At 44.0% G+C, this 27,508-nt stretch overlaps 2 protein-coding genes across 4 annotated transcripts in view; one reads left to right on the forward strand and one right to left on the reverse strand.

Moving 5' to 3' along the window:
• Positions 1-25,617, forward strand: part of LOC140190881 (rab5 GDP/GTP exchange factor-like) — a 57,060-nt gene extending 31,443 nt beyond the window's left edge. For all 3 annotated transcript variants that reach the window (XM_072247814.1, XM_072247815.1, XM_072247813.1), the window contains exons 8-9: positions 11,775-12,031; positions 21,135-25,617. In XM_072247814.1, coding sequence (XP_072103915.1) covers positions 11,775-12,031; positions 21,135-21,461 — 584 coding nt within the window. In that variant the 3' untranslated portion in view covers positions 21,462-25,617. The remainder of the gene's footprint in view (positions 1-11,774; positions 12,032-21,134) is intronic.
• Positions 25,618-26,320: 703 nt separating this feature from the next.
• Positions 26,321-27,508, reverse strand: part of morc2 (MORC family CW-type zinc finger 2) — a 102,722-nt gene continuing 101,534 nt past the window's right edge. Inside the window, exon 26 of the mRNA XM_072247812.1 lies at positions 26,321-26,593. Coding sequence (XP_072103913.1) covers positions 26,525-26,593 — 69 coding nt within the window. The 3' untranslated portion in view covers positions 26,321-26,524. The remainder of the gene's footprint in view (positions 26,594-27,508) is intronic.

A 27,508-nucleotide genomic window follows, 5' to 3' on the forward strand; every position in this document is an offset into this window, starting at 1 on the left:
TCGATAGGTTTCAATGAGATTCCCCCCTCATTCTTCTGAATTCCAGTGAATAAATGCCCAGAGCCATCAAACGTTCCAGAGCACAAAAGAGCTTTGACCAGCGGTTAATCCAGACATTTGAGAGGAGGGGACTTCAATCAGGTCCACTGCCCGAGCACAAACAAGCAGTGGATCACTACGGCGAGAAAGAGCTTTGACCAGCGACCAATCGGCGTTTGGGATTGATTACCAACAGCAAATTAAAGGAAGACGGGGCAAGCACTGTGGTCATCGTCTGAGTGGACAGAGTCGGGGTGGTGATCTCAAGGCTTTAGCTCTTCGAGGCTTCAGCAAAGAGAGCTTCACTCAGAGCAAGCAAAGGAAAGAAAAGCTCGAGTTTTTTTCCTTCCCTTCTTTCTATCTGCTCAGGTAGGATAGTAGAGATGTCAGGCAGGATAGTGGAATGCTCCTCTTGCAGGATGTGGGAAGGCAAGGAGACCTCCAGTGTCCCTGACGACTACAACTGCGAGAAGTGCATCCAGCTGCAGCTTCTAACAATCCGTGTTAAGGAATTGAAGCTGGAACTGGGTGAACTCTGGATCATTCGGGAGGCTGAGGGGGTGATAGACAGGTGGTTACACCCAAGGTGCAGGAGACAGGGTGACAGTCAGGAAGGGGAAAGGGGTTAAGGAGCCAGTGGTGAGTACCCCTGTGGCCATCCCCCTCAACAACGGGTGTATCACTTTGGAAGCTGTTGGGGGGATGACCTAACAGTGGGAAGTCACAGTGGTTGTGTCTCTGGCACTGAGTCTGCCTCTGTGACTCAGAGGGGAAGGGAGGAGAAGAGGCACGCTGTGGTGATGGGGGATTCATTAGTTAGGGGAACGGACAGCTTTGGGCAGAGAACAAGATCCCCAGATGGTATGTTGTCTCCTGCGTGTCAGGGTCCAGGATATCTTGGATCGAGTTCTCAGCATTCTGAAGTGGGAGGGTGAACAGCCAGAGGTCGTGGTCCAGGTAGGTACCAATGACATGGGGAGGATGAGGGACGAGTTTCTGCATAGGGAGTTCAGGGAGTTAGGTGATAAGTTAAAGAGTAAGATCTGCGGGGTTGTGATCTCTGGATTGTTACCCATGCCACGTGCTAGTGAGGCCAGAACTAGGAAGTTTAAACACAGTTTAATAGATGGCTAAGGAGTTGGTGTAGGAGGGAGGGCATAAGATTTCTGGATCATTGGGCTCTCTTCCAGGGAAGGTGGGACCTGTACAGAAGGACAGTTTGCACCTGAACTGGAGGGGGGACTAATATCCTAGCGGGAAGGTTTATGAATACTGCCCGGTGGGTTTAAGCTAGAGTTGCAGGGGGATGGGAACCAGAATGCCAGAACAGTTAGTGGAGAGGTTGTGGAGGCAGATGTTGGTATGTCCTCAGTTGGGGATGAAAAGGTTGAGCATGGTGTGACTAATGTCCTGAGCTGCCTATATTTCAGTGCAGGAAGTATCCAGGAAAGGCGGATGATAGTGCTGAAGATGACGTAGCTGCTTTACAAACACAGGCAATGTGTAGTCAAGAGAGGATAATGACAGGGCAAAATTGCAGTGGACAGGATGAGTTGCAACATAAAGGGCGGATAAAATTGAAAAGGGTGAGTGTGGGACAGAAGGTATTACATTTGAATGTGCGCAGTATATGGAATAAGGTAGATGAACTTGTAGCACAGTTGCAGAATGGCAGGTATGATGTTGTAGGCATCACTGAATCAAGGTTGAAAGAGCTGAAAGATTGTAGCTGGGAGTTTAAGGTCCAAGGATACACATTGTATCAAAAGGACAGACAGGAAGGTAGAGGGGTGGGGTGGCTTTATTGGTAAAAAAATGAAATCAAATCATGAGAAAGAGGTGACATAGGGTCGGAAGCTGCTGAAGAATTGTGAACTGCAAGGCTAAAAAGACCCTGATGGGTGTTGTACACAGACTCCCAAACAGTAGTGGTTTATAAATTACAACAGGAGATAGAAAAGGGTAATTTTACAATAGTCATGGGGGATTTCAATATGTAGGTAGATTGGGAAAATTGGGTTGGTGCTGGATTCCTGGAAAGGGAATTTCTAGAGTGCATCAGCTGTTCTGGATTGGCTGTTGTGCAATGAACCAGAAATAATTAGCTTAAGGTAAAAGAACCCTTTGAGGTAGGTGAGCATTATATGATTGAATTCACCCTGAAATTTGAGAAGGAGAAGCTACAGTCAGATGTATCAGTATTACAATGGAGTAAAGGGAATTACAGAGGCATGAGAGAGGAGCTGGCCAGAATTGTTTGGGGGAAAACATCACTGGCAGGGATGATGGCAGAGTAGCAGTGGCTGGAATTTCTGGAAGCAGTTTGAAAGGCACAGGATATATACATTGCTAATGAGGAAGAAGTATTCTAAAGGGAAGATGACACAACCGTAGCTAACCAGCAAAGTCCAAGCCAACATAAAAGCCAAAGAGAAGGCACCTAATAGAACAAAAATTAGTGGGAAATTAGAGGATTGGGAAGCTTTATAAAACCTACAGAAGGCAACTAAAAGAATCATTAAGAATGTAAAGATGGAATACGAAAGTAAGCTAGCAAATAATAAAGAGGATACCAAAAGTTTCTTCAGATAAATAAAGTGTAAAAGCGAGGTGAGGGTGGATATTGGACCTCTGGAAAACAATGCTGGAGAAGTGGTAATGTGGGTCAAGGAAATGGCAGACAAACTGAACAAGTATTTTGCATCAGTCTTCACCGTGGAAGACACTATCAGTATGGTGAAGTTCCAGGTGTCAGGGGTCATGAAGTGTTTGAAGTTACCATTACTAGGGACGAGGTTCTTGGGAAACTGAAAGGTCTGAAGGTAGATACATCACCTGGACCAGATACTGTACAACCTAGGGCTCTGAAAGAGGTGGCTGAAGAGATCGTGGAGGCATCAGTAATGATCTTTCAAGAATCACTAGATTCTGGAAGACTAGAAGATTGCAAATGTCACTCCACCCTTCAGGAAGGAAGGGAAGCAGAAGAAAGGAAACTTGTAGCCCTGTTAGTCTGACCTCTGGTTGGGAAGGTGTTGGAGTCGATTATTAGTTATGTGCTGTCTCAGGGTACTTGGAGGTACATGATAAAATAGACTGTAGTCAGCATGGGTTCCTCAAGGGAAAATCTTGTCTGACAAATCTGTTGGAATTCTTTGAGGAAATAACAAGCAGGATAGACAAAGAAGAATTGGTTGATGTTGTGTACTTGGATTTTTCTGAATGCCTTTGACAAGATGCCACACATGAGGCTGCTTAGCAAGCTACGAGCCCATGGTATTACAGGAAAGATTCTAACATGGATAAAGCAGTGGCTGATTTGCAGGAGGCAAAGAGTGGGAATAAAGGGAGCCTTTTCTGGTTGGCTGCCGGTGACTAGTGGTGTTGCAGAGGAGTCGGTGTTGAGACCAATTCTTTTTATGTTATATGTCAATGATTTGGATGATGGAATTGATAGCTTTGTTGCAAAGTTTGCAGATGATATGAAGATAGGTTAAGGGGCAGGTAGTTTTGAAGGAGTAGAGAGGTTACAGAAGGACTTAGACAGAATAGGAGAATGGACAAAGAAATGGCAGACGGAATACAGTGTTGGGAAGTGTATGATCATGCACTTTAGTGGAAGAAATAAAAGGGTTGATTATCTTCTAAATGGAGAGAAAATACAAAAAACTGAGGTGCAAATGGACTTGGGAGTCCTTGTGTGGGATTCCCTAAAGGTTAATTTGCTGGTTGAGTCTGTGGTGAGGAAGACAAATGCAATGTTAGCATTCATTTCAAGACGACTAGGATATAAAAGCAAGGATGTAATTTTGATCCTTTATAAAGCACTGGTGAGGCCTCACTTGGAGTATTGTGAGCAGTTTTCGGCCCCTCATCTAAGAAAGGATGTGCTGAAACTGGAGAGGGTTCAAAGGAAGTTCACAAAAAATGATTCCATGATTGAGTGGCTGCTTATATGAAGAGCATTTGATGGCTCTGGTCCTGTATTCACTAGAATTCAGAAGAAGGAGGGGTGACCTCAATGAACCCTATTGAATGGTGAAAGGCCTTGATAGAGTGGATGTGGAATGGATGTTTACTATGGTGCAAGAGTCTTAAGATCAGAAGACACAACCTCGGAAAAGAAGGACGTTCTGTTAGAATGGAGATGAAGAAAAATTTCTTTAACCAGAGAGTGGTGAATCATGGAATTCTTTGCTGCAGGCAGCTGTGGAGGCCAGCTGATTGGGTATATTTAAGGCAGAGGTTAATAGATTCTTGATTGGTCAGGGCATGAAGGGATACGGGGAGAAGGCAGGAGATGGGGATCAGCCAAGAATGAAATGGTGGAGCAGATTTGATGGGCCAAGTGGCCTAATTCTGCTCCTATATCTTAATATCAAGTCCCCCCTCAACCTTCTACGCTCCAAAGAATAAAGACCTAACTTGTTCAACCTTTCTCTGTAACTTAGGAGATGAAACCCAGGCAACATTTTAGTAAACCTCCTCTGTAATCACTCAGTTTTATTGACATCTTTCCTATAATTCGGTGACCAGAACTGTACACAATACTCCAAATTTGGCCTTACCAATGCCCTATACAATTTCAACATTACATCCCAACTCCTATACTCAATGCTCTGATTAATAAAGGCCAGCATACCAAAAGCTTTCTTCACCACCCTATCCACATGAGATTCCACCTTCAGGGAACTATGCACCATTATTCCTAGATCCCTCTGTTCTACTGCATTCTTCAATGCCCTACCATTTACCATGTATGTCCTATTTTGATTAGCCCTACCAAAATGTAGCACCTTACATTTATCAGCATTAAACTCCATCTGCCATCTTTCAGCCCACTCTTCTAACTGGCCTAAATCTCTCTGCAAGCTTTGAAAACCTTCCTCATCTTTCATGAAAAGAACCCCTCTCCAACTGTTAAGCACAGGGGTGGATCGATCATGCTTTGGGCTTGTGTTGCAGCCAGTGGCACGGGGAACACTTCACTGGTAGAGGGAAGAATAAATTCAATTAAATACTGGCAAATTCTGGGAGCAAACATCACACTGTCTGTAGAAAAGCTGAAGATGAAAAGGGGATGGCTTCTCCAACAGGATAATGAATCTAAACACACCTCAAAGTCCACAATGGACTACCTCAAGAGGTGCAAGCTGAAGGTTTTGCCATGGCCCTCACAGTCCCCTGACCTAAACATCATCGAGAATCTGTGGATAGACCTCAAAAGAGCAATGCATGCAAGACGGCCCAAGAATCTCACAGAACTAGAAGCCTTTTGCAAGGAAGAATGGGCAAAAATCCCCCAAACAAGAATTGAAAGACTCTTAGCTGGCTACAGAAAACATTTACAAGCTCTGATACTTGCCGAAGGGGGTGTTACTAAGTACTGACCATGCAGGGTGCCCAAACTGGGTGCCCAGCCTTTCAATCTGGAATCATTTTTGTGAGCCTCCTTTGAACCCTCTCCAATGTCACCCATCCCTTCTTAGATAAGGGGCCCCAAGCTGCTCACAATGCTCCAAGGGAGGCCTCACTGGTGCTTTATGAAGCCTCAGCATTGCATCCTAGCCTTCTCAAGAAGACATCCTAGTCTTCTCAAAATTAGTGCTGGCACTGATGCTGATGGGAGTTGTTTGTGGTCTGAAAACATCACTGAATTGTTATGATAATGATCTCTGCGGTCATTTTAATTAACTCTGATTATCTAATGACTGCCACCGAGCAACAACAGCACCCCTGCTCCAAGGGGGTTGGGTGGTGGAGCTGAACAAATCTTGTTCATTAAATCGTGTCTCACTGTCATGAGCAAAGGGAACACAGAGTTCCCTCAGTAGCAAAAAAAAAACCCAACTTTGACACCAAATGTCGAGTTGTTCCCTAACGTGTGAGCTTTTTGCAGCTGCTGGTTTAATCTGAGGGTTTTTTTAATATATAAAAAAAGAGCTTTCTTGTTTCTTAACGTTTGTGTTGGTGGATAGTGAGTTCCCTGCACACAGCTGCCTCCTGCTGTCAGACAGCAGTAAACTAACATTAGGTCAGGAGATGATGTGAAGTCTGGTTCTTGTTTATCTCGACACATTCCGGTGTTTCAGTTTGTTCTGGTGTGGCTCGGCCTGGGGTCTTGGGGTGGCCGGAAGTCGAGGTGGGTCTGGACCAGCCCCTCAACTACGTAGAAACATGGATAGCAAGTCAGTGGAAAATAGCTCCAGCACCATATACAGATTACAGAAGAGGAGTTGTTTGTTGTTTCAAGGCAAGTTAGGGTGGACAAAACCCCAGGGCCTGACGGGCTGCTCCCTAGGACCCTGTGGGAGGCAAGTGCAGAAATTGCAGGGTCTCCAGCAGAGATATTCAAAGCATCCTTAGCCACAGGCGAGGTGCCAGAGGATTGGAGGACAGCTAATGTTGGTCGGCTGTTTAAGAAAGGCTCTAAGAATAAGCCAGGAAATTATGGACCCACGAGCCTGACATCAGTAGTGGGTATGTTATTGGAAGGTTTTCTAAGGGACTGGTTATTTAAGTACAGATTGAGTACCCCTTATCTGAAATTCCAAAATACAAAACCCTCTGAAATCCAAATTCTACCTGAGTGCTGACATGAAGTCACAAGTGGGAAATTCCACAAGACGCTGGGAAGGTTCCCAGGCGATGCACGTGTCTTTGTGCACCACAGACAGTTCTGAGAAGTGACCTCACTTATGTAATGAACAAAAGTTAATGAAAAATAGAAAAACACTGCATGAAGCGAAAAATGAAGATCTCGATTGTGTATTGAAAGAGTGGATTCATCAGCGTTGGGGAGAATGTGCTGCTTAACGGTATGCTGATCGTGAAACAAGCAAAAGCCTATCACAACAAACTGAAAATTGAAGGTAATTGTCAATATTCAGCAGGCTAGTTGCAGAAATTTAAGAAAGAACACGGCATTAAATTCTTAAAGCGTCTGCTGATGACGGAACTTTGGCACCAGAACAAGTCCACGATGCTGATTGTTTTTATACCTTACACGAAACCCAAAAAGTGAAATACAAATACAATGTACTACAACCTTTTAATCAAAACACAGCATCGTAGGTGGAGACTGAAAGGCTGCCATTGTTCGTTGTTGTTCAACAGCTGATTCAGGTATTCTCCTGATTATAATTTCATTGTATTAACTGTATGGACTAATTTTTACAGTTAAGTACATACAGCGGTGTGCAAACGTTTGGGCACCCCGGTCAAAATTTCTGTTACTGTGAATAGCTAAGCGAGTAAAAGATGAACAGATTTCCAAAAGGCATAAACTTAAAGATGACACATTTCTTTAATATTTTAAGCAAGAAAACTTCTTTATTTCCATCTTTTACAGTTTCAAAATAACAAAAAAGGAAAAGAGGCCCAAAGCTAAAGTTTGGGCACCCTGCATGGTCAGTACTTAGTAACACCCCCTTCAGCAAGTATCAGAGCTTGTAAATGTTTTCTGTAGCCAGCTAAGAGTCTTTCAATTCTTGTTTGGGGGATTTTTGCCCATTCTTCCTTGCAAAAGGCTTCTAGTTCTGTGAGATTCTTGGGCCGTCTTGCATGCATTGCTCTTTTGAGGTCTATCCACAGATTCTCGATGATGTTTAGGTCAGGGGACTGTGAGGGCCATGGCAAAACCTTCAGCTTGCACCTCTTGAGGTAGTCCATTGTGGACTTTGAGGTGTGTTTAGATTCATTATCCTGTTGGAGAAGCCATCCCCTTTTCATCTTCAGCTTTTCTACAGACAGTGTGATGTTTGCTCCCAGAATTTGCCAGTATTTAATTGAATTTATTCTTCCCTCTACCAGTGAAGTGTTCCCCGTGCCACTGGCTGCAACACAAGCCCAAAGCATGATCGATCCACCCCTGTGCTTAACAGTTGGAGAGGGGTTCTTTTCATGAAAGATGAGGAAGGTTTTCAAAGCTTGCAGAGAGATTTAGGCCAGTTAGAAGAGTGGGCTGAAAGATGGCAGATGGAGTTTAATGCTGATAAATGTAAGGTGCTACATTTTGGTAGGGCTAATCAAAATAGGACATACATGGTAAATGGTAGGGCATTGAAGAATGCAGTAGAACAGAGGGATCTAGGAATAATGGTGCATAGTTCCCTGAAGGTGGAATCTCATGTGGATAGGGTGGTGAAGAAAGCTTTTGGTATGCTGGCCTTTATTAATCAGAGCATTGAGTATAGGAGTTGGGATGTAATGTTGAAATTGTATAGGGCATTGGTAAGGCCAAATTTGGAGTATTGTGTACAGTTCTGGTCACCGAATTATAGGAAAGATGTCAATAAAACTGAGTGATTACAGAGGAGGTTTACTAAAATGTTGCCTGGGTTTCATCTCCTAAGTTACAGAGAAAGGTTGAACAAGTTAGGTCTTTATTCTTTGGAGCGTAGAAGGTTGAGGGGGGACTTGATAGAGGTGTTTAAAATTATGGGGGGGATAGATAGAGTTGACGTGGATAGGCTTTTTTCATCGAGAGTGGGGGAGTTTCAAACAAGAGGACATGAGAGTTAAAGGACAAAAGTTTAGGGGTGATATGAGGCGGAACTTCTTTACTCAGAGAGTAGTAGCTGGGTAGAACGAGCTTCCAGCAGAAGTGGTTGAGGCAGGTACGATGTTGTCATTTAAAGTTAGATTGGATACATATATGGACAGGAAAGGAGTGGAGGGTTATGGGCTGAGTGCAGGTCGGTGGGACTAGGTGAGAGTAAGAGTTCGGCACGGACTAGAAGGGCCGAGATGGCCTGTTTCCGTGTTGTAATTGTTAAATGGTTATATGGAAATTCTGCATCCTTTTTCCTCCAAACATACCTTTGCTCATTGCGGCCAAGAAGTTCTATTTTAACTTCATCAGTCCACAGGACTTATTTCCAAAATGCATCAGGCTTGTTTAGATGTTCCTTTGCAAACTTCTGACGCTGAATTTTGTGGTGAGGACACAGGAAGGGTTTTCTTCTGATGACTTTTCCATGAAGGTCATATTTGTGCAGGTATCACAGCACAGTAGAACAGTGCACCACCACTCCAGAGTCTGCTACATCTTCCTGAAGGTCTCTTGCAGTCAAACGGGGGTTTTGATTTGCTTTTCTAGCAATCCTACGAGCAGTTCTCTTGGAAAGTTTTCTTGGTCTTCCAGACCTCAACTTGACCTCCACCGTTCCTGTTAACTGCCACTTCTTAATTACATTACAAACTGAGGAAATGGCTACCTGAAAACACTTTGCTATGTTCTTATAGCCTTCTCCTGCTTTGTGGGCATCTTTTATTTTAATTTTCAGAGTGCTAGGCAGCCGCTTATAGGAGCCCATGGCTGCTGATTGTTGGGACAAGGTTTGAGAGGTCAGGGTATTTATAAAGCTTTGAAATTTGCATCACCTGGCCTTTCCTAATGATGACTGTGAATAAGCCATAGCCCTAACAAGCTAAATAAGGTCTGAGACCTTGGTAAAAGTTATCTGAGAAATCTCTTGTGGTGGCCAAACTTTTCCTTTTTTTCACTCTAAAATTGTACAAAACAAAAATAATACACTAATCTTGCTTAAAATGTTGAAAAGAATGTTTCATCTTTAACTTTATGACTTTTGGAGATCAGTTCATCTTCTACTCACTTAACTATTCACAGTAACAGAAATTTTGACCAGGTGTGCCCAACCTTCTGCATGCCACTGTATGTGTGAGGAGGCAAAGGCTGGTAGCACTTGAATTCAGAGTCAGAAATGATGGTGATTCCAGTCTATCTCATTATATATTCCAAAATCTGAAAAAGTCCAAAACATTTCCGGCTCCAAGCATTTTGGATAAGGGGTACTTGATCTGTATTTTGATAGACAGGGTCTGATTAGGGATAGTCAACTTGGCTTTGTGTGTGGTAAGTCGTGTCTTACTAATCTCAGGAGTGTATTTTGAGGAACTTACCAAGAAAGTTGATGAAGGCAAGGCAGTGGATGTTGTCTATATGGACTTCAGAAAGGCCTTTGTGACAAGGTCCCACATGGGAAGTTGGTCAAGAAGGTTGAGTCAATTGGCATTCAAGATGAGGTAGTAAGTTGGTTTAGACATTGGGTTCATGGGAGAAGCCAGAGGGGGGTGGTAGAGTGTTGCCTCTCTGACTGGAGGCCTGTGACTAGTGCTGTGCTTCAGGGATTGCTGTGGGTCCTTTTGTCACCTCTATCAACGGTCTGGATGATGTATTAAACTGGATCAGCAAATTTGTGGATGACACCACACCAAGACTGGGCGTGTAGTGGACAGTGAGGAAGATTATCAAATCTTGAAGTGGGACCTGGACCAGCTGGGAAAAAATGGCAGATGGAATTTAATGCAGGCAAGTGTGAAGTGTTGCACTTTGGGAGGACAGTAGAAAAGAGGGATCTGGGAATCCCTTGAAAGTGGTGTTACAGGTAGGTAGGGTCATAAAGAGAGATTTTGGCACATTTACCTTCATAAATCAATGTACTGAGTACAGGAGATGGGACGATATGTTGAAGTTGTATAAGATGTTGGTGAGGCCTAATTTGGAGTATTGTGTGTAGTTTTGGTCACCTACCTACAGAAAAGATGTAAATAAGGTTGAAAGTGCAGAGGAAACTTACAATCATACTGCCAGGACTTGAGGAGCTGAGTTATAGGGAAAGGTTGGACAGGTTAGGACTTGATTCTCTAGAGCTTAGGAGAATGAGTGGAGATTTAATAGAGGTGTACAAAGTTTTGAGAGGTACAGATAAGGTAAATGCAGGCAAGCTTTTTCCACTGAGGTTGGGTGGGACTAGAACTAGAGGTCGTGGGTTGAGGGGGATCCTCTTCACTAAGAGGGTGGTGAGTGTGTGGAGTGACCTGCCAGTGGAAGTGCTGGATACGAATTTGATTTCATCACTAAGAGAAATTTGGATAGGGGAATGGAGGGCTATGGTCCAGTTGCAGGTCAGTGGGACTAGGCAGATTAATAGTTTGGCATGGACTAGATGAGCTGAAGGGCCTGTTTCTGTGCTGTGGTGTTCTCAGACTCTATAACTCAGCTGGTCAGGCAGCATCTTTGGAGGGAAATAAATGGTTTACATTTCAGGCTGAGACCCAGCACATGCTTTTGTGTGTTGGTTGTTCCTGGGAATGAAAGGGTTAGTATATTTCGAGAGTTTGATGGCTCTGGGATTGTATTTGCTGAAAATATTGACAAGCCTATATAGAGTGGAAATGGAGAGGATGTTTCCTGTAGTGGGGGAGTCCAGAAGCAGAGTGAATAGCCCCAGAACAGAAGGATGTCCAGAGATGAGGAGGCCGAGTCATTGAGTATATTTAAAGTAGAGGTTGATAGGTTCTTGATTATTAGGAACGTGGAAGATCATGGGGAGAGGGCAGGAGAATGGGGTTGAGGAGGATAATGTATCAGCCATGATCGAATGATAGAGCAGACTCAGTGGGCTGAACGGCCTAGTTCTGCTCCTGTGTCTCGTGTCCCTAGGTGATTTGTGTATGATGCTGTTTAATTTGACTGCTGTTGTGTATCCTGGTCTACTGAGTCCCAATCCCACCTCTAACCAAGGGCTGACACTTAGAGATGCTCTGGGAACGATGAACCAAAAGTCTGCCATTTGGGTCCAAGTGACAGATTGTAATATGTGTGTTCTGAAGCTGCAGACTAGGACCAATTGCATTTGGGCAAAACAAATTTAAATGCTCTCTCTCTCTCTCTCTCTCTCTCTCTCTCTCTCTCTCAAATGTTTTATTAGCGATTGTTAAGCTGGATTCCAAGAGAGCTCCTCAGGACAAACTGGCCTGCATCTCAAAATGCAGCTGGCACATTTTCTGTGCAATCCAGATCTCCATTGAGAAGCCAGCAGCCGCAGACGACTTCCTCTCCACTTTGATTCACGTGGTGTTGAAGGTGAATCCTCCCCGGCTGCACTCCAACATCCAGTACATTATCCGCTTCTGTCACCCCAAGCGCCTGATGACCGGTGAGGCAGGTTACTACTTCACCAACCTGGTAAGGGATTTACTAGTTTACGTCTGCGTCGGGCAGAGTGGGCGGAGGAAGCCCAGACCTTGAACTCAGTCCCCCGACTAACAAGATGAGGATTTTACTTGAAAGAAGTGAGAAGGCTTGTGTTTAAGCAGCCCTTTTTTTAATGACCTCCTCTAGACCCAGGCTTGGATTTTGTTACCATTGATGATTTATTGTAGCAGTGATCTCTGTCACTGGGTGCTCTGGTTTGGTGAATTTATTGCTTTTTAATTGGTTTAGTAGTTTTTCCTTCCCATTCCGTGACTGTGATCTTTTACCTGGAGCAGGACACAGCTCCCATCAGCTTTGAGAATCAGAACCAGGTTTAGTCTCACCGGCATGTCGTAAAATTTACTGTCAAACTGCAGCCAACCAATCAATGCTTCCACCTCACCTCCAACTTAGAATAATTGTTTTACAGCACTAACTTCAGCCACCTTTTAAATTCAGCTCCCTGATCTTCAGAATTGCTCTTATCAGTGAGTAGAACACAGTGTGTGGCACATTTCTCCACAATCTCCAAGTTCCATCACCTTACCAACCATGTGGAACCACTGCCCACTGAGAAAAAGGTGCTGGCTGTCCATTTGATCTATGCTTATTATCTTGTACACCTCTATCGAGTCGTCTCTTATGCTCCTTACTCGAAAGGAAAAAATTGTATAACATATAATAATTACAGCACGGAAACAGGCCATCTCGGCCCTTCTAGTCCGTGCCAAACTCCTACTCTCTCTCTAGTCCCACTGACCTGCACTCAACCCATAACCCTCCGTTCCTTTCCTGTCCATATAGCTATCCAATTTAATTTTAAATGACAACATCGAACCTGCCTCATCCACTTCTGCTGGAAGCTCATTCCACAATTGCTCACTCACTCAACCTTAAATCTCTTAATCTTGGCATCCTCTGCACCCTCTCTAAAGTGTCAATATTCCTCCCGTAACGAGGCGACCAGAACTGAACACAATATTCCAGGTGTGGTCTCACCAAAGTTTTAGAATTGCAACGTTGCCTCATGCTTCTTGAACTTTATTTGGAAGTGAAAATATTTGAGTTGCACCTTTTGTGACCTCCTGTATATCAGTTTGTACACTCTCCCGTGATCGTGTGGATTTGCTCCATTTTCCTCCCACATTCCAAAGACGTACGGGTTAGTAAATTGAGGGCGTGTTATATTGCTGGCAGAAGCATAGTGACGTTTGCAGGCCGCCCCGGCACGTTTGAATTGCATTGGTCGATGATGCATTTCACGATATGTCCTGATGTACATGTACCATGAAGAGCTCCGTGCATCCTCTGGGATACAGTCAGGAGTGGAATTTGAGATGGAATGGGGAGGTTGGTGAGATATTTGAAACTTTCTAAAAGTTTCATGCTTGTCTCATCACTGTCAGTGTTATGGAAGGATAGCTGATGCATAACCATGGCTTTTTGCCAATCAAAGGAGGTGATTTTCTCCTCTGGGTTGTGACTTGGCTTAAGATTCCCACAGTTTGAGAGCCTGAGCAGTAAATGTCCCTCTTGGCTAGTACATTATACTGTCATCTGGAACGAGTGAAAGCTGAGGGTTATTTGATTGAATATTTAATATTTCTTTATGATATGAGGCCATTCAGCCCCCAAGACTGTGCCTCTCAGCAGTTAACTGCACCACCTCACTTGTATCCTTAAAAGTGTTCTCCCACACGTGTTCATACAAAGCAGTTTCTCCCCCCCGCCCCCCACCAGCCACGTCAGTTAGGAGTCATTTACAGTAGGCAGTTCACCTGCTAATCAATGCAGTGTTGGGCACGTGGGAGGGAAATGGATTGTCCAGGGAGAGGTCGGCAGTCACACGGAGAACATTGCACACTCCACACGGGTGGCACAAGTGCCCAGACTTGAACCTGCGTCACAGGAGCTTAGGCAGCAGCACTGTCCCCCTGCGCCACTCAGTCGTCACCAAACGGAGAGATGTCTCTACGTTGACAGGAATGGGGACGACATTGTAGAAATACGAAAGGTCATTGCATCTTTGAGGGGAGAGTTGACAAATGTTCAAAACAAGGTGTGCAAGTAGTGGATACAGCCCAGTGCATTACAGGTAAAGGTTGATTTATACTTGTGCGTACGGGCTACGCTGTAGGCCTGATTTATACTTCTGCGTAGCCCTACGCCGTAGTGAGCATGTGTAGTTACGTCTGCGTCATTCTGCAATTCACCGCCAAAACGCTAGTTGGCAGTGGGGTTTCTATGCCACTGTGTTGAGTTTCTTCGTGAGAGACATGGACGAGGAAATGAATTTCAAATATTTTCGGATGTCGGCAGGTAGATTTGACAATTTGGTTCATCGTCTCCAACCGTTTATTTTGCATCAGTGTACATACATGACGGAAAAAAGCAACCGGAAATGTGTATGAGGAAATGCGATGCTACCAAGCAGACCAATCACAGTTGTTGCGGTCTACGTCACCGCAACGCAGGAGTTACATTTTTGGGGAGGTACGCGATACCTGCAGCGTACATTTGACACACAAGTATAAATCAGCCTTTAAGCCCTCTACACCATTGAGCATGTCTATGTGGTGGATTGTTGTAGGAAAGCAGCATCCATCATAAGGGACCCCCAACACCCAGATGATGCTCTCTTCTCACTGCTGCCATCAGGAAGGAGGTACAGGAGCCTCAGGACTCACACCACCAGGTTCAGGAACAGTTATTACCCCTCAACCATCAGGCTCTTGAACCAAGGGGGATAACCTCTCTTGCCCCATCTTTGAAATGTTCCCACAACCAATGGACTCGCTTTCAGAATCACATTCTTGATATTTATTATGATTTCTTTTTGTATTTGTAGTTTGTTATCCTTTGCACACTGGTTGAATGTCCACGTTGGTCAGTCTTTCATTGATTCTGTTATGATTATGCCATAGATTTATTGGGTATGCCTACAGGAAAATGAAATCGGATTGTATATGGTGATATATATGTACTTTGATAAAAATTTACTTTGAACTTCCCAGCAAAAAGCATTTACTTTGTCATATAAACTGTAATGATAAGATAAATGTTTAAACAGGGAAAGGGAACAATTTCTAGAAACTTCTAGTTTGTTTACCATTGATTTTATTTTTAATTGGGGTAAAAAAAAAATCTCAGCAAGCAGAGTATTGTGAGCACAAAATAATCTGCAGATGCTGTAGTCAAAGGAACACTCACAATGCGCTGGAGGAACTCAGCAGGTCAGTCAGCATCAGTTGAAAAGATTAGTCGACGTTTCGGGCCAAAACCCTTCATCAGGACTGAAGGAGGAACTTTGGGGAGGGTTTGAAGAATGCTGGTAGTTGAAAAAAACACTAATTTTTAAGACAAAGGGGTGGGGGAGGGGAAACATAGAAACATAGAAAATAGGTGCAGGAGTAGGCCATTCGGCCCTTCAAGCCTGCACCGCCATTTATTATGATCATGGCTGATCATCCAACTCAGAACCCTGCACCAGCCTTCCCTCCATACCCCCTGATCCCCGTAGCCACAAGGGCCATATCTAACTCCCTCTTAAATATAGCCAGTGAACTGGCCTCAACTGTTTCCTGTGGCAGAGAATTCCACAGATTCACCACTCTCTGTGTGAAGAAGTTTTTCCTAATCTTGGTCCAATAAGGCTTCCCCTTTATCCTCAAACTGTGACCCCTCGTTCTGGACTTCCCCAACATCGGGAACAATCTTCCTGCCTGTCCAATCCCTTTAGGATTTTATATGTTTCAATCAGATCTCCCCTCAATCTTCTAAATTCCAACGAGTACAAGCCCAGTTCATCCAGTCTTTCTTCATATGAAAGTCCTGCCATCCCAGGAAGCAACCTGGTGAACCTTCTTTGTACTCCCTCTATGGCAAGGATGTCTTTCCTCAGATTAGGGGACCAAAACTGCACACAATACTCCAGGTGTGGTCTCACCAAGGCCTTGTACAACTGCAGTAGTACCTCCCTGCTCCTGTACTCGAATCCTCTCGCTATAAATGCCAGCATACCATTCGCCTTTTTCACCGCCTGCTGTACCTGCATGCCCACTTTCAATGACTGGTGTATAATGACACCCAGGTCTCGTTGCACCTCCCCTTTTCCTAATCGGCCACCATTCAGATAATAATCTGTTTTCCTATTTTTGCCACCAAAGTGGATAACTTCACATTTATCCACATTAAATTGCATCTGCCATGAATTTGCCCACTCACCCAACCTATCCAAGTCACTCTGCATCCTCTTAGCAACCTCCTCACAGCTAACACTGCCACCCAGCTTCGTGTCATCCACAAACTTGGAGATGCTGCATTTAATTCCCTCATCCAAGTCATTAATATATATTGTAAACAACTGGGGTCCCAGCACTGAGCCTTGCGGTACCCCACTAGTCACTGCCTGCCATTCTGAAAAAGTCCCGTTTATTCCCACTCTTTGCTTCCTGTCTGCTAACCAATTCTCTATCCACATCAATACCTTACCCCCAATACCGTGTGCTTTAAGCTTGCACACTAATCTCTTGTGTGGGACCTTGTCAAAAGCCTTTTGAAAATCCAAATATACCACATCCACTGGTTCTCCCCTATCCACTCTACTAGTTACATCCTCAAAAAATTCTATGAGATTCGTCAGACATGATTTTCCTTTCACAAATCCATGCTGACTTTGTCCGATGATTTCACCGCTTTCCAAATGTGCTGTTATCACATCTTTGATAACTGACTCCAGCAGTTTCCCCACCACCGACGTTAGGCTAACCGGTCTATAATTCCCCGCTTTCTCTCTCCCTCCTTTTTTAAAAAGTGGGGTTACATTAGCCACCCTCCAATCCTCAGGAACTAGTCCAGAATCTAATGAGTTTTGAAAAATTATCACTAATGCATCCACTATTTCTTGGGCTACTTCCTTAAGCACTCTGGGATGCAGACCATCTGGCCCTGGGGATTTATCTGCCTTTAATCCCTTCAATTTACCTAACACCACTTCCCTACTAACATGTATTTCGCTCAGTTCCTCCATCTCACTGGACCCTCTGCCCCCTACTATTTCTGGAAGATTATTTATGTCCTCCTTAGTGAAGACAGAACCAAAGTAATTAGTCAATTGGTCTGCCATGTCCTTGCTCCCCATAATCAATTCACCTGTTTCTGTCTGTAGGGGACCTACATTTGTCTTTACCAGTCTTTTCCTATTTACATATCTACAAAAGCTTTTACAGTCAGTTTTTATGTTCCCTGCCAGTTTTCTCTCATCTTTTTTCCCCTTCCTAATTAAGCCCTTTGTCCTCCTCTGCTGAACTCTGAATTTCTCCCAGTCCTCAGGTGAGCCACTTTTTCTGGCTAATTTGTATGCTTCTTCTTTGGAATTGATACTATCCCTAATTTCTCTTGTCAGCCACGGGTGCACTACCTTCCTTGATTTATTCTTTTGCCAAACTGAGATGAACAATTGTTGTAGTTCATCCATGCAATCTTTAAATGCTTGCCATTTCATATCCACTGTCAATCCTTTAAGTGTCATTTGCCAGTCTATCTTAGCTAATTCACGTCTCATACCTTCAAAGTTACCCCTCTTTAAGTTCAGAACCTTTGTTTCTGAATTAACTATGTCACTCTCCATCTTAATGAAGAATTCCACCATATTATGGTCACTCTTACCCAAGGGGCCTCTCACGACAAGATTGCTAATTAACCCTTCCTCATTGCTCAAAACCCAGTCCAGAATAGCCTGCTCTCTAGTTGGTTCCTCGACATGTTGGTTCAAAAAACCATCCCGCATACATTCCAAGAAATCCTCTTCCTTAGCACCTTTACCAATTTGGTTCACGCAATCTACATGTAGATTGAAGTCACCCATTATAACTGCTGTTCCTTTATTGCAAACATGTCTAATTTCCTGTTTAATACCATCTCCGACCTCACTACTACTGTTAGGTGGCCTGTACACAACTCCCACCAGCGTTTTCTGCCCCTTAGTGTTACGCAGCTCTACCCATATCGATTCCACATCTTCCCGGCTTATGTCCTTCCTTTCTATTGCGTTAATCTCCTCTCTAACCAGCAACGCCACCCCACCTCCTTTTCTTTCATGTCTATCCCTCCTGAATATTGAATATCGCTAAACATTGAGCTCCCATCCTTGGTCACCCTGGAGCCATGTCTCTGTGATCCCAACTATATCATAATCATTAATAACAATCTGCACTTTCAATTCATCCACCTTGTTACGAATGCTCCTTGCATTGACACACAAAGCCTTCAGGCGCTCTTGTACAACTCTCTTAGCCCTTATACAATTATGTTGAAAAGTGGCCCTTTTTAATGCTTGCCCTGGATTTGTCGGGAAGCAGGGAGGTGATTGGCAGGAGAACAATGTGCAGCAGTAGAAGGAGACGGAACTATGAGGGAAGTGATGCGAAATAAGGATAGAGGAAGGGAGGGGGAGAGAATTACCGGAAGTTGGAGAATTCTATGTTCATACCAAGGGGCTGGAGACTACCTAGACGGTATATGAGGTGTTGCTCCTCCAACCTGAGTTTAGCCTCATCATGGCAGTAGAGGAGGCCACGTATGGACATATCTGGGAATGTGAAGCAGAGTTGAAATGGGTGGCTACCGGGAGATCCTGTCTGTTTTGGCGGACGGAGAGGAGGTGCTTGACGAAGCAGTCCCCCAATCTGCGTCAGGTTTCACCGATGTAGAGGAGGCCACACCGGGAGCACCGGATGCAATAGATGACCCCAACAGACTCACAAGTGAAGTGTTGCCTCACCTGGAAGTACTGTTTGGGGCCCTGAATGGTGGTGAGAGAGGAGGTGTAGAGACAGGTATAGCACTTGCACTTACAGGGATAAGTGCTGGGTGGGAGATCCGTCGGTGGGGACGTGTAGACCAGGGAGTCACAGAGGGACCCATCCCTGCGGAAAGCAGAGAGGGGTGGAGAGGGAAAGATGTGCTTAGTGGTGGGGTCCTGTTGAAGATGGCAGAAGTTGCGGAGGATAATGTGCTGGATCTGGAGGCTGGTGGGGTGGTAGGTGAGGACAAGGGGAACTCTTCCCTTGTTGTGGTGGCGGGAGGATGGGGTGAGGGCCAAAGTGCGGGAAATGGAGGAGATGTGGGTGACAGCATCATTGATGACAGCAGAAGGGAAACCACGATCCTTAAAGAAAGAGGACATTTGAGGTGTCCTGGAACGGAAAGCCTCATCCTGGGAGCAGATGCGGCAGAGACGGAGGAGCTGGGAATAGGGAATGACATTTTTGCATGTGGCGGGGTGAGAAGAGGTATAGTCGAGGTAGTTATGAGAGTCAGTGGGCTTGTTGAAGATATCAGTGGACAGTCTGTCTCCAGAGATGGAGACCGAGACATCGAGAAAGGGGAGAGAAGTGTCCGAGATAGACCAAGTGAATTTGAGGGCTGGGTGGAAGTTTGAACTAAAGTCGATGAAATTGACGAGCTCAGCATGGATGCAGGAGGCAGCACCAATGTAGTCGTCAATGTATCGAAGGAAAAGTTGGGGAGCAGTACCAGAATAGGTTTGGAGCACAGACTGTTCCACATAACCAACGAAGAGGCAGGCGTAGCTGGGTCCCATGCGAGTTCCCATAGCTACACCCTTAGTCTGAAGAAAGTGGGAAGAGCCAAAAGAGAAGTTATTAAGTGTGAGTACCAGTTCCGCCAACTGGAGGAGGGTAGTGGTGGTGGGGAATGGGTGAGGACTATTGTCCAGAAAGTAGCGGAAGGCTTTGAGGCCGCCTTGATGGGGAATGGAGGTGTATAAGGATTGCACATCCATAGTGAAAATGAAGCGGTTGGGACTGGGGAATTGGAAGTTATTGAAGAGGTGGAGGGCATGGGATGTATCCCGGATGTAGGTGGGGAGGGACTGAACTATGGGTGACAAAATGGAGTCCAGGTAGGCAGATACAAGTTCGGTGGGACAGGAGCAGGCAGAAACTATGGGTCTACCGGGACAGTCAGGCTTGTGTATCTTTGGGAGGAAGTAAAACCAAGTGGTACGGGGTGTGGGAATAATGAGTTTAGCGGCTGAGATGTGATGCTGAGATGCCCCTACCTGCATCTCCTCCATTTCCCGCACTTCGGCCCTCACCCCATCTTCACACCACCACAACAAGGACAGAGTTCCCCTTGTCCTCACCTACCACCCCACCAGCCTCCGGATCCAGCACATAATCCTCCGCAACTTCCGCCACCTTCAACAGGACCCCACCACTAAGCACACCTTTCCCTCTCCACCCCCCTCCGCTTTCCGCAGGGATCGGTCCCTCCACATGTATCTCCCACCCAGCACTTATCCCTGTAAGCGTAAGTGCTACACCTGTCCCTACACCTCCTCTCTTGCCACCATTCAGGGCCCCAAATAGTCCTTCCAGGTGAGGCAACGCTTCACTCGCGAATATGTTGGGGTCATCTATTGCATCCGGTGCTCCCGGTGCGGCCTCCTCTACATCGGTGAAACCTGACGCAGATTGGGGGACCGCTTCGTCGAGCACCTCCACTCCGTCCGCCACAACAGACAGGATCTCCCGGTAGCCACCCACTTCAACCCTGCTTCCCATTCCCATTCGGATATGTCCATATATGGCCTCCTCTACTGCCATGATGAGGCTAAACTCAGGTTGGAGGAGCAACGCCTCATATACCGTCTAGGTAGTCTCCAGCCCCTTGGTATGAACATAGAATTCTCCAACTTCCGGTAATTCCCTCCCCCTCCCTTCCTCTATCCCTATTTCACATCACCTCCCTCATAGTTCCGCCTCCTTCTACTACTGCACGTTGTTCTCCTGCCAATCATCTCCCTGCTTCCCCTCCCCCACCCCTTTGTCTTTCAAATTACTGTTTTTTTCAACTACCAGCATTCTTCAAACCCTCCCCAAAGTTCTTCCTTCAGTCCTGACGAAGGGTTTCGGCCCGAAACTTCGACTAATCTTTTCAACTGATGCTGACTGACCTGCTGAGTTCCTCCAGCGCATTGTGAGAACGTGCAAAGTAAAAAAAAGTTAAAGGAAGCTCTTTTTCTATTTTGAGATTGTATCTCTGGATAACATTAAATTCTGTGTTCCAGTGCTGCGCTGTCACCTTTATCGAGAAGTTGAATGGACCGTCTCTCAATATCACCCACGAGGAATTTGAACAGTATATGCAAGGTCACAAATTGTCAGCTAGAAAGATTCCGAGCTGCCCTCTCCTGCAAAGTGCCGACTCGGAGATCCAGCAGATGCACAGAAATCTACAGATGCTGCTCTCTCAACTCTGGGAGAGGCAAGACCGTATCATCAGCGAGGTGAAGAAACTGGAGCAGGACATCCTGGAATGGAAGCGCTCCGTTAAGGAGGAAGTCGAGGAAAGCATTGGAAAATTTCCACTCCGTAACACTTCGAATGAGGAATGAGGTACTACTTGGGACCGTGCAGAAAAGGCCTGTGTAACTGTGATCATTCCACTATTTATACAGAATCAGACTTTGCACAGTAATTATTATTAGATTGCACAAAAGAAAATTAATTTTTATAGACTTGAATGCAAAATAAAATAGCTCAATATTTCATTATATTTATCTTCCCTTTTAATACTTTAGCACTTGTATATGAACTTTAATTGACCAGTGTACGTCAGTAACATTAATGTAAAGGCACAAGGGTGAGTAAGTTCCGCTGGATTCCTACTGTGTCCAGTGAGACCATCATGTGGTACTGAAGGGCTTTCTGGTCTGTGAGTTTTGTATTGGAGAAATATAATCCATATGCAGTCAAAGCAAGAGAATAAAAGCTTTTTAAAAATGATGGGCAGGAAACTGATCTTGGAGTAGGTTAAAAAGTCAGCACTATATCGCAGGCTGAAGGGCCTGTATTCTCCAAATTACAAAACTGATAGATGAAAATGAAGGACTTTGTTTAAACGTCCCGATCAGGGATACATCTCACGTTTGCTTCTAGTTAGCTAACTTAAGCATCAGAGAGCACATGTCCTTTCAAATGCATGTTCATGTCCTGTACTTCAACTCCCAGCCCTGTACAGCCAAATGGAGAAGGATTTGTAATTAGAGGTGGAAAAAGGAGTGGGCTGTCACTTGGAGAGATTGTGGCCAGTCGCTCACCTCAGTACCACTCTTCTCCATTAACCCCATACCCCCAGCTATCATAAAAATCTATTGGTCCATCTTGAACATAGATGGCAGCTAAGCCTCCACAGCCCTTGGAAAGAGAAACCCAAGATTCACCTCCTCCTGGGTGAAGAGACCCTGAATGGATAACTCTTGCTCTGAGATTCTCTCCGCTGTCTTAAGTACCTCGGCCAGAGTGGTCTGTATCCACTCTATGATGCACAAAAAATTGTACATTTTGATAAATTCATTCTTTGAAATTTGCATGCACCCAATTCAGCTTAATTCTCTCAAGACAGACTTATTACCCAAGGATTTAGTCTTGTGAACCTTTTGCTGCACTTCTGTGATTGAAAATGTATCATCCTCTATTTTCATATATCCCCAAAGCACAGGGAGGCCATTTGGCCCATTGAATCTGTGCCAGCTCTTGATTTGCACTTATTAGTTTCCTTTTCCACCAGCAGCACCTAATTCCTTGATACCTATTTTCTGTCATGTACACATCAACTCTTCCCAGTTCAGCACAGTTAACCTATCAGCACATCTTCAGGACGTGGAAGATCTCAGAGCACTAGGACCAGTGGAGGAGTAAACCCCAACAGTCGAAGGGGTAACGTGCAAACTCCACACTGCACCTCAGGTCAGGAATGAAAACCAGGGCTCAGTGAGCTCGGAGAGAGCTCAGTACTTTTAGTGAGACCAGACCAATTTAACTCTCTTCAAATATGGTCCTGACAGTGACTTGTATAACATGGAGCAACATGTTTCTACTCTTGTACTCAAGATGACAGTGAAAGCCAAACATCTGTCATCAGGATTGAGACTGTACCTGGATATCAACTTTCAGTAAATTGTGTACAGAGTGTCCCACTGAACACCAACATTTTCACTCTTTCACAATTGAAAGCGTTTCTATTTTTTTGATCGTTTAATCTGTGGGGAATTGTTCTGGAGTCTGTGGCATTTTGGAAGATAATAACCAATATTGCCATAAGCACTGTGTTTAATATTCCAGTGTGCATGTCACCATAAGTTGGAGAATTTTCATCCTTCAGTCCCATTAGTTCAAAAAAGTCTTCAATACCAATCATTTGGAGTAACTTGAGCCCTGGTTTAAGACCATAAGACATAGGAGCAGTATTAGGGCTTTCAGACCACCATGGCTGATATATTATCCCTCACCCTGTTCTCCCCGTAACCTTTGACGCCCTGATTAGGCAATCTGTCAACCTTCTAAAATATACCCAATAACTTGGCCTGCACAGTCGTCTGTGGCAAGGAATCCCAGAGATTCACCACCTTCTAGTTAAAAGAAATATTTAACCTCTGTTCTGAATGGATGCCCGTCTAATCTGAGGCAGTGCCCTCTGGTCCTAGACTCCATCACTGTAGGAAATTTCCTCTCCACATCTTTCAATATTTAATAGGTTTCAATAAGATTCCCCCTCATGCTTCTAAATTCCAGCGAGTACAGGCCCAGAGCTATCTAATGCTTCTCATGTTAACCCTTTCATTCCTGGGATCTTTCTCATGAGCCTCCTCTGGACCCTCTCCAGTGGCAGCAGATCTTAGATAAGGAGCCCAAAGATTTCTCAACTGTACATGAGTGGCAAATGGGGGTATTAATTTTTCACTCTTCTGTCAACCGAGAAAGAATAATTGAACATGCATAGTTCTTAAAATGTGTTTGACATAACCTTGGGAATGAAGATAGAAGGGTGAAGTGTTATAATTCGGATAGATTTAACCCCGATAAAGAAGCGCACAATTCAGGAGTGAGAGGAAAGATTGATTTTGGGGGATTTGTAATTAAGCAAAAGTGGGGCTGACTGTGATCATGTCAGAGCAGTAAAGAAGAAAGTAGGAAAACCCAGAGTTGGTTTAGAAATACATTAACAAGGACAGGGCTTTCTTAGAGATCAGTGTATGTCTTTTGATATGAAAACTGTATACACTTTAACTGTAGATGTTGTTTATGTAATTTTGGAATTTCAAAGCTGGTTGGGGTAGTTATTGCCAGATTCAGGATATAAAAGTTTAAAAAACAGGACACAGCAGGGCCCCTGACCCCTCCCCAGTTCTCTGCAGTTAACTGATGTACTGCTGGGAAAACTTCTATCATTGTATAAAAAAACAGATAATCCTTGATTTTTTTTTTGTAAATGATTTGATAACACCAGCAATTTATCCACTACCAAAATGTTCATTAGTAGGCTGACCATTTGTTACCCATTCTGTATTGTCCCCGCATGAGCAAGCTTCTTTTCTTGAACTGTTGTGATCAATACTTAGTTTTTTTAAAAACTGACTGGATAAGGTTAGAAGCTTTTGCTTTCCGGACGATGGCAGAACAGAACAGCAGAGCCAATAAAATCTGCCGACATTAAGGTCTCTCCTACGATGGAGAAGCCAAATTGCATGTTGGGTGTCGATGCTGTAGAACAGCTCAGGTTGGCCTACAGTGGTAATTTTAAATTTGCTGACATTGGTCACTTCAATTCTCCATTTCATTCTAACCTCTTTGGAGTCTACCTAAAGCAGGGGTTCCCATCCTTTTTTATGCTATGGACTAATACCATTAAGATTGAGGACAACACTTCATCTTCTATTTCCGCATAATCCAAGTCTCTGACTCAGTTCAAATTCAGGAAAAGATGTTTTCCTCCTTTGTCTCCAGCTGCTGGAATTTAAAGTAACTGTTGCCTTGATAACTTTGGTCCCCAGCCTATTGTAGGCCTTCTCATCTTAAAACATGTATTTTCTCACTTCAATTCTGAAGTGGAGTCATTGACCTGCAACATTTGACGGTTTCTCTCGCTACAGTTTATTGCTGCAGATACTAATCGACTAAGCTTCCAAACTTGGTGCTGCCCCTGTACCAAGTTCAGATCTTGATATGGTAAATCGGTTTTGAGATACTAATGGGTAGTTAATGTAAAATAGTAATAAACTGTTTAGAATGAGATTCTTGGCTCATTGTTCTACCAACATCTACGCATGAAGGTAATTTAGTGGCTTCTACTATATAAAAATGAAGGATAAGGCAGGGTCTGGGGCTATCATACTGTATATTGAAGAATTTCAAAGTATTATTAGAATCCATTTATCTACAGAACTCCAATAAGACCTTCCCCGTACAATATTGAAGCAGTTCCAGCAGGACCACTGGTCACAAACCAAAATAAAATTTCTCATTCAGTGCCTGAGCTGGAATTTGAATATATTCTCTAGTTTTCATCCGTCTTCAGTGATGGAGGGTCAGACTACAGTCAAAATTCATTAAGATACTTTCAAGTTTTATTAATTGTCATTCAAATTTTCTAACCGGTCTTCTTCGAAGGTGTGAACATTCTTTTAACAAACATTTTATAGACTTATTCCTGACAACTTTGCAAATGTTTTTGAATTTCTACTCGAAGTTGTGTGAATAATCTTTATTAAATGCACTATGTTTAATCTACTTGTGCAGTATTATTTACAGTTTGAGTCTCGAATCTTCCTCACTTCTATGGCAACCTGACACTAGACTGCCCCAGCTGCTGTGTTTCATGCATGCTAATTTGATAAGTGAGGCTTTGGGCCTACTCTGGCGTTCAGATCTGAGGACTCAATTTTGGTCTGGAATGCCGTTGTTTCATTCTTTGATAATAAATGTACCTGAATCCTGACTAATACTGAAAGGTCTCATTCAGTAGGATAGTGATCAAAGTACCCTGACAAAAGTAAAAAAGATGCAGGTTCAGAACAGGTTTGACAGTGTGTAGTTAAGAACAAAACAGAGATACTGTTTAAGAAGAAGAAAAAAAGACCAAAGCCACTTCTGTTGTAACTCAGCTGTTTTGGATTCTTCCCAAACAAAAGCTGTTCACCTCATTGTGGTTAAAAACTCTTGCTAAATACAAAAGCCTCAACAATGTAATTTGCAAGTCAGTGTCTCAGCTGGGACTGGCACCATACCAATTACTTCAGCACTCACCCTGCATCTACAAAGGTCAGTTGCAGTGAAGAATGTGCTGCTGTGTTGGTAATAAATAAAACCATGCCAAAACAGAAAGACAAACCCTGACAATTCAACACCAGCATAATTGCAGGCAAGCCTTTAAAAAGGAAATAAGGTAGACAGCCAACCACAACAGACTGGCAAAAATGGTACAACTGTATTTTTAATAAATATAATACAAAATTACAGGCCTGTTGATCAAGGTGTAAAACGTTAAAGGTAAAACCTCAAAATGAAGTAACAATTATCTAAAACACTGCCTACACTTAGTCCACCGTGCTGCAGTGTACCAAACGATTCCAATACACATTGTAACAGGTGTATGTCGGGGAGGAGTGGGGTGGGTACTTCAGTCCACTTTTGTAATTAGTTCTTCAATATAGGCATCAAGCTCGTCATCTGTGCTAATTTCAATATCCTGTTAAAGCAAAGCATGACACTTATTAGTGGCTTATTGCAGCCAAAGTGCTTCTCACAATAACCCATGTAATCAAATAGACTTTGCTTGCAGGTAAGTGAGCGCTCCTTGAAGTAAGGATATAAATGTGAACCTCAACAGCAAAAACTGAAACCATCCAACGACAAGATCAATGCAACAGAGCCCGATGCTGCTGCACAAATGCATTTTCTACTTCAGGTCATGGAGGGGACTGGAGTCTGCCTTTTCTCATCAGCCAAGGGGCATGGAGAGCAGCCAGGCTGAGATCACATCTACCCACACAGATGCTGGCATCTGGAGCAACAACACAAATCTACTAGAGGAATTCTAATGGTTGAGCAGAATCTATAGGGGAGAGCAATTGTTGATCATTTCAGGTTGTGACCCTACCTTGGGACCCAATGAAGGTGATAGGTAATTAAGAGTCCGAGTGGGGTGAGATGAGTGCCAGTTGGTGACTGGGGCAGCAAGGAAAGGTGAGAAACAACAGGCAAATAGGTTACCCAGGCAGAATTAAGTGTTCTTTTTCTAGTTCAAATTTGGCAGACCAGGCAATTTGTTTGCAGATCACCAGCACTCTGTCACCACAGCCCATCTTTTACATGCATACCAGTGTTCAGTTGAAAAATGCCAAAGCTAGAGAACAAACAACATCAACACTAAGTGCAGCCACAACCGGACATATTCTACAAGGATTCATAACCTATTGCAGGAACCTGGGATTTTCCTAGCTTTGGCAGTCAGGTGCATTTCAATCTAAGTACACCACTGGGAATTTCTGTGCAAACTCTTGGGGAAAAAAAAAGGATTTGTCATTATTTTTACAAATTCCTTGCTTTATTGATGAAACATTTAAACCCAATTAAGAGAACTTGGAGCAGGAGCTGATCAGCC

This window comes from Mobula birostris, chromosome 31, assembly GCF_030028105.1.
Source record: "Mobula birostris isolate sMobBir1 chromosome 31, sMobBir1.hap1, whole genome shotgun sequence".
Lineage (NCBI taxonomy): Eukaryota > Metazoa > Chordata > Chondrichthyes > Myliobatiformes > Myliobatidae > Mobula > Mobula birostris.